The sequence below is a fragment of the Piliocolobus tephrosceles genome, chromosome 12, assembly GCF_002776525.5.
Source record: "Piliocolobus tephrosceles isolate RC106 chromosome 12, ASM277652v3, whole genome shotgun sequence".
Lineage (NCBI taxonomy): Eukaryota > Metazoa > Chordata > Mammalia > Primates > Cercopithecidae > Piliocolobus > Piliocolobus tephrosceles.
The window spans coordinates 52,139,729-52,157,371 of record NC_045445.1 but is presented as its reverse complement, the minus strand read 5'-3'; the positions used below and the strand labels follow the sequence as shown (position 1 = coordinate 52,157,371).

At 40.5% G+C, this 17,643-nt stretch overlaps 1 protein-coding gene, 1 non-coding gene and 1 pseudogene across 6 annotated transcripts; 1 reads left to right on the top strand and 2 right to left on the bottom strand.

Moving 5' to 3' along the window:
• Window positions 1-2,516: 2,516 nt before the first annotated feature.
• Window positions 2,517-7,271, top strand: ARMCX3 (armadillo repeat containing X-linked 3). 4 transcript variants are annotated; one of them, XM_023202862.1, is made up of 5 exons: window positions 2,517-2,704; window positions 3,242-3,321; window positions 3,586-3,646; window positions 3,908-3,978; window positions 4,263-7,271. In XM_023202862.1, exon 5 carries the CDS (start codon window positions 4,409-4,411, stop codon window positions 5,546-5,548), a length of 1,140 nt encoding a protein of 379 aa, XP_023058630.1. In that variant the 5' UTR covers window positions 2,517-2,704; window positions 3,242-3,321; window positions 3,586-3,646; window positions 3,908-3,978; window positions 4,263-4,408; the 3' UTR covers window positions 5,549-7,271. The 4 variants fall into 4 exon arrangements, with proteins under 4 accessions (XP_023058630.1, XP_023058631.1, XP_023058632.1 ...); XM_023202863.1 differs by having other exon boundaries at window positions 2,540-2,704; window positions 3,214-3,321; XM_023202864.1 differs by having other exon boundaries at window positions 2,560-2,858.
• Window positions 7,272-15,373: 8,102 nt separating this feature from the next.
• On the bottom strand, window positions 15,374-16,817 carry LOC111536501 (annotated as a pseudogene). The gene has a single exon (XR_002729757.1). The product of XR_002729757.1 is annotated as a protein ABHD11 pseudogene (transcript).
• A 504-nt stretch (window positions 16,818-17,321) lies between these two features.
• LOC111536541 lies at window positions 17,322-17,428 on the bottom strand. The gene has a single exon (XR_002729766.1). It is a non-coding gene; the product is annotated as a U6 spliceosomal RNA (small nuclear RNA).
• Between the last annotated feature and the right edge of the window lie 215 nt (window positions 17,429-17,643).

Genomic DNA, 17,643 nt, shown 5'->3' with positions numbered 1-17,643 from the left:
TACTACTTTTTGTATTGTGTAATTTTGGTATTGTGTCTTACTTAAGGTTGTTTGGTTGCAAGCAACATAGAACAAGCCTGGTTAGCTTAAGGAGGAAATGTTGAAGACCAGGCTCATCTCCGAGGGGTTTAGGTAGAAGAAATTGATAGATGTCTTTTCAGGATGTCATAAGTCCACCGGTTTTCAGGTTTTTATTTCTCTGATGAAGATTGAAATTTTAGTAAGACAACTTTTGGTTGGTCTGTTTTGGGCACAATACCCACCCTTTTGCTGAGGAAAACAATAGGGTATGTAAAATGTAAAATGCACTTCCTTTCTTTTCCCAGGGAGAAATTTAAACTGTTTCAGATGTTGTTGTTGATTTGCAGGAGCCCTTTAACCACTTTGGAAATTAACCCTTTGTTTATCTATAACGGAAGTGCTGGGGTCATAATATGCCACAGAGTAACTTAGTTGTAATTTCCACCATTAACTAAACATTAGAAAGGTATGGTCATGAAATGGTGATGCACAAGGTTGTCCTTTGAGCCAAGGCCACTTCAAGGTTGCATCTATAGTTCAGGGTCTCTTCCTCAGTATTGCATGACCAAATCCTGATTTTGTTTGTATGCTGAGAAGAGTTCCCTCTGGTTGCCTCAAGGAAAGTCTCCCATTCATAGAGACTTATATATAAATTGATCTGAATGCTCAAACCTAGGGATCTCTGCATTCTCTCCCCATAAGTAGACCACAAGGGAGGCTGTTTCAACAGGAATGACAACTGAATAATTTGCCCTGAGAAATACAATTGTCAGGGGGTACTGGAGGTTTCAGTCAGTCTTACCTGCCCATTCTTTCCCTGTAGACAAGCTGCTACTTCGGAAAACACAACCTTAGAAGGTTTTTTGGTGAGCCTGCAATCAAAGCGAGGGTATTTGTTCATCTTAAGAAGGGAGTTTCAGCTGAGGAAGCATGAAGTACTATTACACATCATGGGCATGACTCTGCCAGAGAAAGTGAAATGTTCCATTCTCCTTAGCCAACACTTTTTCTCCTCCAGACAGTGCTTGGGTGGGAAATACCAACACTTTCTTCTGATTGTCCTTTTCATATGTTCCTATGCTTGAATGAGCCCCTTTGCTACACATGATCTTTCTCTAAACATAGGATCATATAGTTGATTTCGTTTCTGTTAACTAAATAAATTTCAATCACATTCTAGTACTGCCTCCCAGAAGTTACATAGATATGAATTTTCCTGGGGGTTTGCCTGTTCTCAACCTCCTCAGTCTCTTGATTTACTCCCATATAGTCTGTGTATTTTAAAAGTTATACTCAAATAATAACCTTTTATTCAATCTATTAGGGAACATCTCACTGAAGACCCTATGTTCTGAAAAGCTATATTACTTTTTGTATTGTTACCTGTTTTTGTATTGTGCTTTAGTTAAGGTTGTTTGGTTGCAAGCAACTGAAATCAAATCTGGTTAACTTAAATAATGAGGGGATGTAATTATTTTATTCCTTTTCCTACTTTAAAAAAGTTAAATCATTAATGATGGGTGAATTATTCAGCTTATCAAACCAGTGAGTGAAATAGTTTCATACTAATTGCTAGTTTCCGGTTTCAGCCAATTTTGTCTTGGTCTGTGATCCTCTAATACTTATTTCGTTTATAGATGATGCTATCTATTTTGACAAAGTATATTTTGTAATGTTCTTTTTATGCACACTCATTTTTTCAGTGTGCATGCTTTATCTCACAGATACCTACTGTGCACTTATGTTTTCTCCTCAGGTTTTTTTTTTTTTTTCCTGCATTCTGGCTTTTGTGGCTTCAATGCCTCCACCTTGCTAATGGGTGCAAGTGAAAGTCTGTAGCTCTCCTATTTAGAAGACTGGTCTAGTCAGAGGATTTACATATTGCCAGACACACTGATTAGCTCATTCAGGGCTGTGCTGTGTGCTAGGCCCCAGAAGACATTAAGATTGCTTTGAGTGAAGTGTGTAACACTCTCCACCAAGTGAGAAAATGTGAGACTTTTGGAGGCCATCACCCAACATCATTCTCCAGCTTCCACTCATTTTTTTCTAAAATGGAAATAGCTTTATAGTATTTTTTTTTTCTCGTAAAAAGAATGCAGGCTGGGGGCGGGGGAGGACGGAACAAAAATAACAAAGTATTAAGAAAGTAAAAGCCACACTCTCATTCCAGATTTTCTTTTCCGATCGCTTGTTCCTTTCAGATCTAGGACTAGATTTCAGAGGAAATGGTAGACGTTAATAGCTCGGGGGAGGAAAGGTGGAGGGAGAGGCTGCTGTCCCAGGAGCCTAGGGAAGGAAGAGGCAATTTTTCATAAAAAGTACAAGTGGCCCGTAGCCCCAGGGGAAGATGTCGTCCTTTTCTGGTAATCGGTGGAAGGGAAACACAACTACAAGGTGATGAGATTATCGAAGAAGAAAGAGTAACAAGGCCTGGTGTGGGGGAGGGAAAGGAGGGGGGCGGGCCCTCTTCTGCCGCACTGCTGGTGGGAGGGGAAATTGGGGACCCGAGTTGGTGGATGACGTAGCTCTCACGTGACCAAGAGCTGACGTGTGCAGAAGTCCTTCTTGTCCTGGTCGTTGTTCCCGTCTGAGTACCAGCTCCCCATTGCCCTGAGGGCGGGCGGGCCTGCGGCGGAGGGAAAAAGGAAGAGGAGAAGAAAATTGTCCCGGATCCCTGCAGGTCAGTGCCTAGGAGATTCCATAAAGTCAGGGTGCTAGAGGGTGTAGGGCCGAGACCGTCGCGGGTACTGAGGCGCCTCCGTCGTCTCTCCCACTCGCCGCCCGCTTTCCAAGACATATGTCCCGCCTGCAGCCCATTTCGATGCTGCGAAACGGTGAGCTGGGGAGTGTTTGGGGAAGAGCTCAGAGATCGGGAGATGGGAATCTGCTGGGAGCCTAGGCCCGCAATCCGGAAAGGGAGCTGTGGCCTGGGTGTTGGCCCCTAGTCCACCAGGACAGTGCCGGAGGGGAATGGCTGGATATGGGGGCGGGGGTGGTGAGATGCAACGTGATATGTCAGCAGAACCCCAAGAGAGGTAATAGGGGTGGGAAACCTCTGACAACCAGGCCTCCGAATTAGAAAAGAGTTTTGTGTTCTGGGGACTAGTCCGTCCACCAAGCACGCAGTGGCGGCAGTTTTCCGTCTTTCTGCCTGTGGCTGTGTCTTCCTGACCATGGCACTGTGTCTAGTGGGTCCAAGCCTTTCCCGGGTGGCCAGTCTTTCTGTAGGTTGCGGCACAACGCCAAGCAAAAGAAGAGGAAGGAAATTAATCCTAATTGGTGAAGGTCGATTTGAGGGTAAGACCATCTGGGGACTCTAGGAGGGACGGGGTTGGCGGCGGGGGTGGGGAGAAGGCAGAGAAGGTAATAATCTAGGTACAGGTCTGAGTCCGAATGTGTTTCTTGCACTCCCCGGACTGTGGCGAAATGGCGTGCTTTGTGTGTGTGTGGTGGGGGGGAAGTGGGGGAAATGACAGCAGGGAAGCCTATCGGATAGTTTGTTCATAATCCTCCTCTCTCAACAGCACTTACTCCCCATGTTTTCGATCTGTCATCCTGCAGGTCTGCTGTAGCAGGTGGCTCCGCTTGAAGCGAGGGAGGAAGTTTCCTCCGATCAGTAGAGGTCGGTGTGGGCGTGGGGGCTGCCTAGAATGGGGGAGGGGTTAGAAATCGCCCGCACTTTGGACAGGCTCTTCCAATACTGCTTTATTTTCCTTACCTCCCTCCCATTTCAGGCTAGGGAGGGGGCAGACCTGTGCATGTTTGGGATGGCATAAAGAGGTTAAAAACAAACCTGATAACCGGAATGGTGAATCAGGAAAGCAACAAATCAACAGTCAATCCATCAAGTGCTCCGTTCTCACTGTCTCTGGTCTCTCTGCAGATTGGAAAGGTTGTTGGGCGTGGCACACCACCAGGAAACAGAAGAAGGGGCGAACTGCTTGTCTTGAGGAGGTTAGTGAAAGGATTCTAGTCAGGTCCCTGGGGACATCTGAGGTTGTGGTGACTGAGACCCCAGTAGAATCTGTGGATTCCACTGGCATTATCTAGGCTTTGGGCGGGGTGATCTGGGATGCGGAGGGAAAGGCTGAAATGAGAGGCATAGAGATTTTTGTCAACAATCTACATTTCCTACCTAGCATTCAATTATTATTATCTTGTCCCTCTGCGCAACTCCCTGCATGGGACAACACAAGCAGAAGAGAAACTCAAACCCGATTTTCTTCTTCCACTCCTAGGTCAACATCCAGAATCAGCTATTGTGGCCTTGAAGTGGCTGAAGACGATCACCCTCCACAGGCTTGAGCCCAGTCCCACAGCCTTCCTCCCCCAGCCTGAGTGACTACTCTATTCCTTGGTCCCTGCTATTGTCAGGGACGATTGCATGGGCTACGCCAGGAAAGTAGGCTGGGTGACCGCAGGCCTGGTGATTGGGGCTGGCGCCTGCTATTGCATTTATAAACTGACTAGGGGAAGAAAACAGAACAAGGAAAAAATGGCTGATGGTGGATCTGGGGATGTGGATGATGCTGGGGACTGTTCTGGGGCCAGGTATAATGACTGGTCTGATGATGATGATGACAGCAATGAGAGCAAGAGTATAGTATGGTACCCACCTTGGGCCCGGATTGGGACTGAAGCTGGAACCAGAGCTAGGGCCAGGGCAAGGGCCAGGGCTACCCGGGCACGTCGGGCTGTCCAGAAACGGGCTTCCCCCAATTCAGATGATACCATTTTGTCCCCTCAAGAGCTACAAAAGGTTCTTTGCTTGGTTGAGATGTCTGAAAAGCCTTATATTCTTGAAGCAGCTTTGATTGCTCTGGGTAACAATGCTGCTTATGCATTTAACAGAGATATTATTCGTGATCTCGGTGGTCTCCCAATTGTCGCAAAGATTCTCAATACTCGGGATCCCATAGTTAAGGAAAAGGCTTTAATTGTCCTGAATAACTTGAGTGTGAATGCTGAAAATCAGCGCAGGCTTAAGGTATACATGAATCAAGTGTGTGATGACACAATCACTTCTCGATTGAACTCATCTGTGCAGCTTGCTGGACTGAGATTGCTTACAAATATGACTGTTACTAATGAGTATCAGCACATGCTTGCTAATTCTATTTCTGACTTTTTTCGTTTATTTTCAGCGGGAAATGAAGAAACCAAACTTCAGGTTCTGAAACTCCTTTTGAATTTGGCTGAAAATCCAGCCATGACTAGCGAACTACTCAGGGCCCAAGTACCATCTTCACTGGGCTCCCTCTTTAATAAGAAGGAGAACAAAGAAGTTATTCTTAAACTTCTGGTCATATTTGAGAATATAAATGATAATTTCAAATGGGAAGAAAATGAACCTACTCAGAATCAGTTCGGTGAAGGTTCACTTTTTTTCTTTTTAAAAGAATTTCAAGTGTGTGCTGATAAGGTTCTGGGAATAGAAAGCCACCATGATTTTTTGGTGAAAGTAAAAGTTGGAAAATTCATGGCCAAACTGGCTGACCATATGTTCCCAAAGAGCCAGGAATAACACCTTGATTTTGTAATTTGGAAGCAACACACATTGTAAACTATTCATTTTCTCCACCTTGTTTATGTGGTAAAGGAATCCTTTCAGCTGCCAGTTTTGAATAATGAATATCATATTGTATCATCAATGCTGATATTTAACCGAGTTGGTCTTTAGGTTTAAGATGGATGAATGAATATCACTACTTGTTCTGAAAACATGTTTGTTGCTTTTTATCTCGCTGCCTAGATTGAAATATTTTGCTTTTCTTCTGCATAAGTGACAGTGAACCAATTCATCATAAGTAAGCTCCCTTCTGTCATTTTCATTGATTTAATTTGTGTATCATCAATAAAGTTGTATATTAATGCTGGAAAGAAAAAAAAAAGAAGAAAGAAAGAAACCATCCCTGTCCTTCAGTTTATAATCAAGTTGGAGAGATAAGAAACGTACAAACCAAAAGATAACAGAATATCTGAAGCATGTACTCATTGTCAGATGTTCCCTCTGAGAGCACAGAGGAGGCAAAAGCTTCTGTGGGATGTGCTAGTCAGCTAAAGCTTCATGGAGGAGGTGGCAATTGAAAATGAGTCCTGAATGGGGTAGGGTGGTTAGGGAATTCCATGAGACAAGACCGGGGGGCATGGTGTGAGAAAGGCATGAAAGTAGGAACCCTCTTCCTATGACAGTCAGGAGATCATTCTGCTTAGAGTGGAGAGTGTGGAGAGTGGGCGTAGATAATTTTGGAAAGCTGGGTGAAGCCAGTTGTGGAGAGTTGTTTGATTATTATCCCAGTGAACACCCAGACCCATTGAATCTTTTTTTACTAGAAAATAATTGGGGTCCATATGAAAGTCTCTATCTGTTACTGTGTAGTGTCAATGAGGGTGTGGCAAAATGGAGCCTTTCACACCCTAGTGGTGGCCATTTGGTAATACAGATCATAAGCCTTAAACTGTGTAAACCCTTGGTCCTAAGGAAGTAATTGAATAATTGCCCAAAGATTGTATGTACAAGGCTGTTCATCCCAGCACTGTCTAAGCTAGTAAAAATTGGAAACAATTTAAGCATCTAGCACATTGGATTGGTTATAAAGTGAGGAATGTTCACACAGTAGGATATTATAAGTATGCTGATGGAAGTCTATATTGCCAGGCAAAGCTATTCATTATGCATTGTGAAGTGAGAAAGAAAAAATGGGTAGATAGAAGTATTCGAAGTATAATTCCATTTTTTTGAGACTAATAAAACATATGTTTAAAAGGACACTAAAAACTGGAGTTATAGATATCCAGATAGAAACAGTAGTTATCTTTGGGTAGAAGGATAATGAGTGATCTTTACTTTTTTACTTTTTATTCATCTATGTGTTTTTATTTATCTAAAATGGGTATTGATTTTTTGGAAGTTTTTGAGAAAGAAAAGTGATGGGAATGAAGCAAGTGATTGATTGGAACACATATTGAATGGAAGGAATATTTAGATTAAAAATGAGGTAGGTTGAAGTTTCTTCTCTGAAATGATAGATAAGGCTTATTGTGAGGATTTAATGAGGTAATATATGCAAAGTACTTACAATGTTCTGGCACATAGTAGTTAATTAAGAAAATTGAGCACTCTTAATTACCTAGAATGCAGGGTTGATAGTTTTTTGGTTGACTTTTGTTTTGCTGGGGCATTCTGCCATGTTTTAGTGTCATTTAATAAATAATAGTGACAATAAAGGTTAACATTTATTAAGTGACTACTGTGTAAAGTTCTGTCATTCCTGCAAGGCAACTGTTAAAATAATTTCTCACAGGAGTAGTTTTCTTTCTTTTCTAAAAATCCAAAGTGTTTCCTCAGACATGATCACACCAGCCTCTGCAATATATTTCTAGTTGTTTGAGGGATGTTATCCTGCTTTATATATGAGGCCAGGAAAGGGTAAAATCCTCTATTCACTTACCCGGTTTTATACCCAGGTTTCCCTGTATGTACTGTAATGTTTGTAGTAGAGACAAAATCAGGTTGGCTTAAAGTTGCTAGGTATGGTAAGCCTACTAAATCATGCATATGTAGAAACTCATTTAACACCAGTTTTAAAGGTGGGGCGATGGCAAAGTGAACTAACATTTTTTCTTGCTCCTATTGTTAGGTAAGAGAAAAAGATTTGTGGGGAGATGGGGTGGGGAGGATTAATTCCTTTAAAATAAATTCAGTTTGATGTACCTGTGTGACACTCAGATGGGGATATGCTATTGTCATTTGAATGTATTGATCTGGTGCTCAGAGGAGATGAACGGGCTCCAAATAAGGATTTGAGAGCCATTGGAGGATGGATGATAACGGAGCACATGGAAGTAGATGTGGCCCTTCAGAGAGAAGGTGCAGAGTCAAAGAGTGAAGGGCTGCAAAAGAACTGTTTTGGGCAGCTAGGGAGAGAAGCACAGAATTTAAGCAATGTATACCCTTCCAGACACTTTTACTATTCATATACTTATATATTCTTCATATAAAATTGGATCATACTATAGATAAATTTTCAGTGCCTGATTTAAAACTTTTCTCCTCAAAAAAGAGTGACATTCATTGGAGATATAATACTTGAAAAAATAGAGTTGATGAGTACAAACTTGTGTCTTGACCCAGATATGTAGCTTGAACATCTAACAAAAATTCAGATAAAGCCATGTTGAACTTGAGATGCGGAGTAACTTTTACACCTGGGGTGAAAATGAAGCTAACTCGAGTAGTAAAAAGCCCCAGTGAGGCAGGTACAGGCCTGACTAGCACCCATCTGCTCCTTTCCCCTTTGCTTTGTTCCTTCTCATTCTTCTTTCCACTTCCTTCCTCCTACTTTTCTTTATTTTCTCCTTCTGGGAGATCATTGGTGGTAGCCTCTCTGGGCTTCTCTGACCCTTCAATTCCCATGACACCATGCCATGTTATCAGTGGGCATTTAACACAGAATAATAACTGTCGTTGCTCTGGTCATAAGTTGACCCTGGGTGTGACCGAATGCCAAGAATTTTTGGAACCTTTGTTGGACAAAAAGACACTGAGGAGGAACTAGTCTTAGCTTGGCATGGCCACACTTGCACTGCATGAATTTTTGATGTCCTGCACCTGGTCTTATTTAGACTGAATAACCCGGAGTCTGGGAAAGGTGGTATGAAATAGATGTGTGACTGCCTGGTCCAGGCAGCCAGGTCACACGTTGATGTCCCAATGTTTTCACATAGGAGGTTGTCACTCTCAACCTTTTTGGAAGGGGCAGAGTTCTAGGATTCTAGCTGATTGTGGCAGCCCATTGGCACATGGAGGAGGCAGTGTCTTCTCTTTAGAGAGGATGGCAGCTCCTGCGAAACCAAGGAAACGAGAAACTCAGAAGATGTCCTGCTATTTAGGTTTTGTTCTCGTCTAACAGTTTTAGGAATATAAGTGGATCTATCCCAGTGCAAACATGTTCAAAGGCGATTTTACAAAAGTGGAGTGTTGTTCTGTTGTAAATTGTCAGCCAATATACATAATATTTCAAGGCTCAGGAAATGGATTTTCTTTTTTGAAAAATTCACATTTTACCTGTCTTTTTTCAAAAGAGATTCCAAGTGTAGGCTTAGCAAATTGATGTGGTTCAGGCAAATTTTATGTTTATGGCTCTCTTTCATTAATTTCTTTGCTAAGTTCCCTTGAGAATGGCCTCTTAGATAATGATTCATACTATTTTCAATGCTAGCTTTTTACATTTATTTTGCATCACATCCCAGGCTGAAGATTTTTTCTGGTTTTTCTGTTTAAACCATGGCTCTTTCTTGCTTTTAAGCCAGAGCTGTCTCACCACCATCCTGGGGTCCCTGATCTGCCCTGCCCTGAGGGTGTGGTATTAGCAGGATAAGTAATATTTACTTATCTGAGTGGCATAGCTCAGTGCTTGACCCTCTCCAGTGGGACCCTCTCAGGTATTGTGCTAAGGGCTTGGGCAATGTATGGTTTCCGGGTATAGGTGGGAGAGGAGGGAGAAGGGAGAAGGGAGTGAAGGAAGCCTTATCAGAGAGGTAACTTTATTCTGACAGGGCATCAAAGTAGGAGAACCTAGTGGATCCATCTCCGCTGTAAGGATAAAGTTATTGCTGAAATCCAGTTCTTGTATTCAAGAGATGTAGTACATTTCTCCCTGGGCACAATTATAAATTTTGTCTGCCCAGATGCCCCTTTAACAGAGGCAGAACATCAATGGGTGGTAGTTTAGGATTATTAACATATATGATCAATTTGGCTATCAAACGGAGTTTAAGAGAAGTATACTATTTTTAGCAGTGTGATTACTTTTTTAAATTTTATTTTTTAAAAATGACAAATAGTAAAAGTATGTATTTATGGAGTACAGTGTCACGTTATGACACATGAAATACATTGTGGAGTGATTAAAACAGGCTGATTAACATATACATCACCTTACATACTAATTATTTATGGTGGGAACATTTAAAATCTACCTTTTAAGCAATTTTGAAATATACAATATGTTATTATTAAGTATAGTCCCCATGCAGTGAAATAGACTACTAGAAGAACTTATTCCTCTTGTCTAACTGAAACTTTGTACCCTTTAAGAAACATCTCTCCTTTCCTTGTGCCTCTCCTTACCCCCATCCCCTGGTAACTACCATTCAACTCTACTTCTATGAATTCAACTTTTTATGCTTCCACATATAAGTGAGATCATGCATTATTTGTCTTTTTGTGCCTGACTCATTTCACCTAGTACAATGTTTCCTAGATTAACACATGTTATTGTAAATGTTGCAACTGACAAATTTTCCTTCTTTTTTTTAAAGAGACATAAGACATAAGAGTCTCATTACGTTGCCCATGCTGATATCAAACTCCTAGGCTCAAGAGATCCTCCCACCCAAGCCTCTGAAGTAGCTAGGACTACAGGCCTGTACCAGTACACCTGGCTGGCTAGAATTTTCTTCTTTTTAAAGGCTGAATTGTTTCCATTGTATTCCATTTGCATGTGCCACATTTTCTTTATCCATCCAATGATGGACACTTAGGTTGCTTCCATGTCTTGGCTATTGTGAATAATGCTGTAACAAACATGGGAGTGAAGGTATCTCTTTAATATACCGATTTCAATTACTTTGAATATATATGCAGAAGTGGGATTGCTGGATCATATGGTAATTATAATTTTAGTTTTTTGAGGGGCCTCCATACTGTTTTCCAAAATGGCTGTACTAATTTACATTCCCACCAACAATGATCGAGCGTTTCATATTCTCCACATTCTTACCAAAAAAGATTGTCTTTTATATTTTTGATAATAGCTATCCCTAACAGGTGTGAGGTGATATCTCATTGTGGTTTAATCTGCATTTCCAGATGATTAAAGATGTTGAGCATTTTTTTCACATATCTGTTGGCCATTTGTTTGTCTCTTTTGAGAAATGTCTTTTCAGATCCTTTGCCCGTTTTTTAATTGGGTTGTTTGTTTTCTTAGTATTGAGTTGTTTGAGTTACTTATATATTTTGGGTATTGCCCCTTAACAGGTATGTGATTTGCAAATATCTTCTCCTAATCTGTGGGTTATCTCTTTGCTCTGTTAATTGTTTCCTTTGTTGTTCAGAAACATTTTAGTTGGATACAATCCCATTTGCTTTTTTTCTACTGTTGTTTCTTGTGCTTTGGGAGTCATGTCCAAGAAATCATTGACCAGACAAATGTTGTGGAGATTTTATCCTGTTTTCTGAAAGATATATGCTCTTATAGCAGGAGGAAACTGTAGTATTTGCAATGCATTTTCCCATACATGTTGATTAATTTCTTCCTTTTCTAGATTTTTTTTTTTTTTTTTTTTTTTTTTGAGATGGAGTCTCGCTCTGTCACCTAGGCTGGAGTGCAGTGATGTGGTCTTGGCTCACCGCAAGATCCGCCTCCCAGGTTCATGCCATTCTCCTGCCTCAGCCTCCCGAGTAGCTGGGACTGCAGGTGCCTGCCACCATGCCCAGCTGATTTTCTTGTAGTTTTAGTAGAGATGGGGTTTCACCGTGTTAGCCAGGATGGAGTCTCGATCTTCTGACCTCATGATCTGCCCGCCTTGGCCTCCCAAAGTGCTGGGATTACAGGCGTGAGCCACCATGCCTGGCCTAGATTTTTTTTTTAATGGGAAATGATACCTAGTTACTAAATGTTTTTGAAATCTGAACAAAATTATTCCTTCTTTATTTTTTTCCGTTTTCAGTCCTCTGTTCACTAAATTGTGATTTTGACTATCTTCATGTTAATTTTTGTGGTCCCCTTACAATAAGTTATAAAGAAAATCCGGACTGAATGAAATGAATTCATAAAACAAAACTTTAGATTTTTATTATCTTCCATCACTTAAAATGTGTTCAAATGGACTCTCTTTTTGATATTAGAAATGATGGAATATAAAGAAGACTGAATAAAACAAGCAGTATTTAAAGTACTTTATAAATCTTCAATCCATTCAAATGGACTTGGAGAATGATTCTTTCAAATCAGTTATTAATCATCATCAATCATCACCTCTTCTTAAGTTGGTCCATGCAATCTATAGCCAAATATTCGAAGTGTTAAATAGCACCATGTCATTCATGAAAATTCAATGAATTCTGGCTGCTTTTCTTCTAATATAAGGGTAAACCCTTTTATTATGAATATCATAACTTGTGAATGTTTATAAATATATGCCACATATAAATTACATTTGTTTAGGTGGCTATGGTTATAACTGGGGAAATATTATGGTATTACTAAGACCCTGAAATTGGTTTTCAGGTATTCCAAAAAAAAATTGTTTTTACGTCTCTCAGCTCATACCTGTTTTTCAACTATTTTTTAAACTACTGATAGAAGTCTCAGATATATCTATATCTATCTATATCTATATATCTATATCTATATCTATCTATCTATCTATCTATCTATCTATCTATCTATCTATCTATCTATATGTTTCAGCATAGAAAGAGAAAAAATTAGCATCTGGGAGCAAAGACCATATTATAGCCTCTGCATCGGAGGGTAGGATTTTGCATTGAGCTAGCCATTTGACCACCACTTGGAGATGGATTTGGGAGTTACCAGCAATCTGAGAGATTATTTTTCACAATGAGCTGTATTTTAATATTCCTTATTGTGTTTTCTTAGACCATAGAAATAACAAATGCTTATTAAAAATTAAAACAGGTAAATATATAAAGTAAAATATGCAATATGCAAATTGCCCTATTTCCATTCATCTATACAGTTACCTACTATTACCAATCTGATGTTTTCTATGCATATACATAAATAGATATTATACATACTCACATTTTTAACAGAAAATGAACTCATAGTCCATATAGTGTTCTATTCTGTAACCATTTTTTTTCACTTAAAATACATCACATTTATTCTGCCATGCATATCTTACCTCATTTAACTGTGTTCATGGTGTCATTCTCTGTAGATGATCTACATTTTCATGTAGTCATATCCCTCAGCCTTTTCCTTTATGGCTTCTAGGTTTGAGGTTGTGCTTAGGCCTTTTCCACTCCATGATTTAAAAATAATTTTTATATTGTCTTCAAATATACATATTGTCACAATTTGTAAAAGGTAGTCTAATAAGTGGCCTGAGTGAATGTGACAACACTTCATTGAAAGCAATCTTAGGTTTTTCCAACTCTAGTCAATAATAACTTAATTGTACATTCTAAAATAACTCAAAGAGTGTAATTGGATTGCTTGTAACTTAAAGGATAAATGCTTGAGGGGATGGATGCCTCATTCTCCATGATGTGCTTATTTCACATTGCATGCCTGTATCAAAACATTATATTTATCCCATAAATATACACACTATATACCCCCCAAAAATAAATATTAAAATTAAATATTTAAAAAAAACTAATCTTAATGTTGTCCTAGGACATATGACAATGAATAATCTAATCAGTGTACTTGAGAGTTTGAAAGTCTGCTGGCTATTCCAGTCTTCCAACAAGACAGTTACTATATATTATCATGTGTGCTTAGAACCAAAGATAAGAAACTGATCTTTTTGAAGCATAGAATGAATTGTCAGATATAGAGGGTTTGGGCACTATGAGTTAAGACATTTTGGTGGACACTTACAAGATAAAGTAATATGCTTATCAAGCATGGTGAAATACAGATTAAATTTATAAAATAAATGGGTACACATGGAAAAAATAGTAAATCATATAATAGTGTAATAAAAAAACAAAATAAGTATCAGAGGGACATTGAGACTGATACAATTGGTTGAACTAGCAATTGATGCAATCATTCTATGCACTAGTTTGATGAGTTTGATAGATGATAGCCATTTACGAGTGATATATATTCTTTTAATCAAAAGAAATAAAAGAATAATGTTGATCCGTGGGCTCTGTAGTGTAATACTCTCTAAAAACTTGCTAGAATAGAGAAAAGCTGTTGATTTTAAAAATATTTATCTTACGTCCCACCACCTTTTCTAATTTGCTTATTGACTTTCTAATTTTTAAATTGTCCCTTGTTTTTAGAAAAATACAATCATTATCAGTTGTAAATATAAATTAATTTTATCTTTTCCCAATTTTACTCTAATTATTTCTTATTGTAATAGTTATAATCTCAAAAAACACTTGAATAAGAATGGAAATTGTGAGTAACAGTGACTTGTTTCTGGTTTTAGTGGGAATTACTTTAGAATTTCATGGTTTGAATGAGGATTGCTGTTGATTGTTGGTAAAAAGTGCTTTTAATATTTAAATAATTCCCTTCTATTTCTATTAGTGTCTGTTCGGATTAGCTGCTGATTTTTTCCCTGTTGGCTTTTCAGCATCTATTAATAGAATCATGCACTTTTTCTCCTTTAATTTTTTTTTTTTAGACAAGAGTTTCGCTTTTGTCACCCATGCTGGAGTACAATGGTGCGATCTCAGCTCACGGCAACCTCCACCTCCCAGGTTCAAGCAATTCTCCTGCCTCAACCTCCCGAGTAGCTGGGATTACAGGCATGGGCCACCACGCCAGGCTAATTTTGTATTTTTAGTAGAGATGGGGTTTCTCCATGTTAGTCAGGCTGGCCTTGAACTCCCGACCTCAGGTGATCCACTCCCCTTGGCCTCCCCAATTTTTTTATGTAATTAACTATATTGATAGAATTCCTAGGGAAAAAAGACACTATCTGTCTCAAAATACACATAGAAAAAAACTTTTTTAGAAAAGAGAATTCAGCCTGTAGTCCCAGCTATCTGGGAAGCTGAAGAGGGAGGATCACCTGAGCCTGAGAGGTCGAGGCTACAGTGAGCCGTGATTGTGCCATTGAACTGTAGCCTGGGCGACAGAGTGAGACCTGTCTCAAAAACAAAAACAGAACAAAACAAAGCAAAAAACAAAAAAGAATTTGGTATTTGACTGTTTATTTTTGCCTTTGTGGATCTATCCCTATCAGGTAATAGTATAGTTTTTTTTCTTGCTGTACTTCTGAGATCTATTTGTCTACATATTTTAGAGTTTGTTAATATTTTATTCTGTTTTTTATATTTATTACTGATAACTGCTTATAGTTACCTTTTTATGTACTATCTTTAACAGATTTTGGTCTCAGCTTTGCTAGCTTTATAAAATTATTAGTGAACTTTCCATTTTTTCCTGTTTTCTGGCAGAGTTTAAATAACATTGGTATTATCCTTTCCATAAAGGTTAGTTAGAACCCAACTGCAAAACTATTTCCTTTTGGTTTGTTTACAATGGTAAATCTACAAACACATTTCCAATCTCATCTGTAGTAACTAGTCTAGTCAAATTTTCTATTTCTTTTTTTTTTTTTTTTTTTTGGGAGTAATGTCTTTATTCATTAAAGCCTGAGGTCTGACCACCCCTGTAAAACCTCGTGCCCACTCAGTGCCCATCTGAGTCCTTCTGTGCCCAAATGTGGAGCAGGCTGCAGGGACTGGAAGCCTGCCTCCTCTTTGTTTTGTCTTTTTTGAGACGGAGTGTTGCTCTGTTGCCCAGGCTGGAGTGCAGTGGTGTGATCTCGGCTCACTGCAACCTCCGCCTCCCGGGTTCAAGTGATTCTCCTGCCTCAGCCTCCTGAGTAGCTGGGATTACAGGCATGCATCACCACGTCAGGCTAATTTTTGTACTTTTAGTAGAGATGGGGTTTCACCATGTTGGCCAGGCTGGTCTCGAACTCCTGGCGTCAAGTGATCCTCCCACCTCAGCCTCCCAAAGTGCTGGAATTACAGGCATGAGCCACTGCGCCCAGCCCCCTTCTTGCCAGCAACTCTTAGACCAGGAAGCCTCGGATGGCAGCTATGAAGTCCTGTGGGCGTTCAGCGTGGATCCAGTGGCCAGCGTTCAGCACCGTCTGTATCTGGGCCCGAGGGAAGAGCCGCATAATCTCAGGGTGGTGGCTGGGATGCACGAATTGGGAGTTTCCACCGAGGAGAAAGAGTGTTGGTCCGAGGTAGGACTCCTGCCTCTGTGGGAAAGTCAAGAGCTTGTCTAGGTGCTGGGCCAGGGCATCCAAGTTCAACCTCCACGCGAGGCGCCCGTCTACCTCTACCAGGTTGGTGAGCAGGTACTGCCGTACGGCTAGGTTCTGGATGACAGAACTGAGCTGTTCATCTGCCAGTTTTCGGGCACGGGATTGGGGCAGCCCATCTGGGATGCTGACGGTCCTCATGGCTGCCGCATAGGCAGGAAAGTGGGAGGAACCTGTGCCTTCCACTGGGCTGATATCTACAGCAATCAGACGTTCCACCAGCTCTGGCCTCTGTAATGCAAGCAGCATGGCTGTCCTCCCTCCCATGCTGTGGCCAACGATGACACAGGGCACCAGGCCCAGCCGGGGCAGGAGGTCCTGCAGGTCCTGGCTCATGATCTCGTAGCTCATGTCTGGGCTGTGGGGGCTGTTACCATGGTTACGAGCATCCACTGTCAGCACCCTACGTCCTGTCTGCTGGGCGAAGGCCTTGGCGATGGAGTTGAAGTTAGTTTTGCAGCCGAAGATCCCGTGCAGAAAAACGACGGCCGGGAGGGCTGCCTCCCCGTCCAGAAGCCTGTAGGAAAGCGGAAGCGGCCTCGGCTCGGCCTCCCCTCGGCCGCCGCTGCTGCTGGGTGCGACAGGCACCCTCGCGAAGCTAGGACTGTGCGAGCCGAGCCCCTCACGGGGGAGCTTCCAGGCTCGGGTGCAGCGGAGCATGCTTGCAAGCAGTTGTCCGGCTCGCACCTCGCGAGGTACGGCCTACCCACGCTCCTCTTTCCGCCCTCGCTCGGAGCCCCCAAATTTTCTATTTCTTGAGTTAATGTTGGTAACTTCTATTCTATTGGGAAATTATATGTTATCTTTAGATTTTCAATTTTGATGTCATATGTTTGTGTGTAAAATTATAATAATAATTATAATATAATAATAAATTACCCGTGTGATTTATAATAATCACATCTATTTGTGTGGTTCAACCCTTTAATCATAATTTGTATGCTTTTGCTTTCTCTGTGTTTTCTTAGTCATACTCATGATGTTTATGTATTTTATTGGTGATTAAAAAAACAACTTTTTATCACTTTTTAAATTATACTTTAAGTTTTGGGTTACATGTGCAGAACGTGCAGTTTTGTTACATAGTTATACACCTGCCATGGTGGTTTGCTGCACCCATCAACCTGTCACCTACATTAGGTATTTCTCCTGATGTTATCCCTCCCCTAGCCACCCACTCCCTAACAGAACCTGGTGTGATGTTCCCCTCCCTGTGTCCATGTGTTCTCATTGTTCAAAAATATATGGAATGCTTCACGAATTTGCGTGTCATCCTTGCACAGGGGCCACGCTTATCTTCTCTGTATCGTTCCGATTTTAGTACATGTGCTCCCGAAGCGAACACTATTTATCACTTTTACAATGGGCTTTTATTGGTCATTATTTTAAACTTTAATTTTACTAATTTCTCCTACTGTTTTTGGATTATTTCTGTTGTGCTTTCTAATTTCTTCAAGAAGAACGTGTATTTCTTTTATTTCTGGTTTTATTGAATAATAATGGTAATTATGACTATGGATTTTTCTCTGGGTATATCTTTAGCCATGCCACAATAGGGTT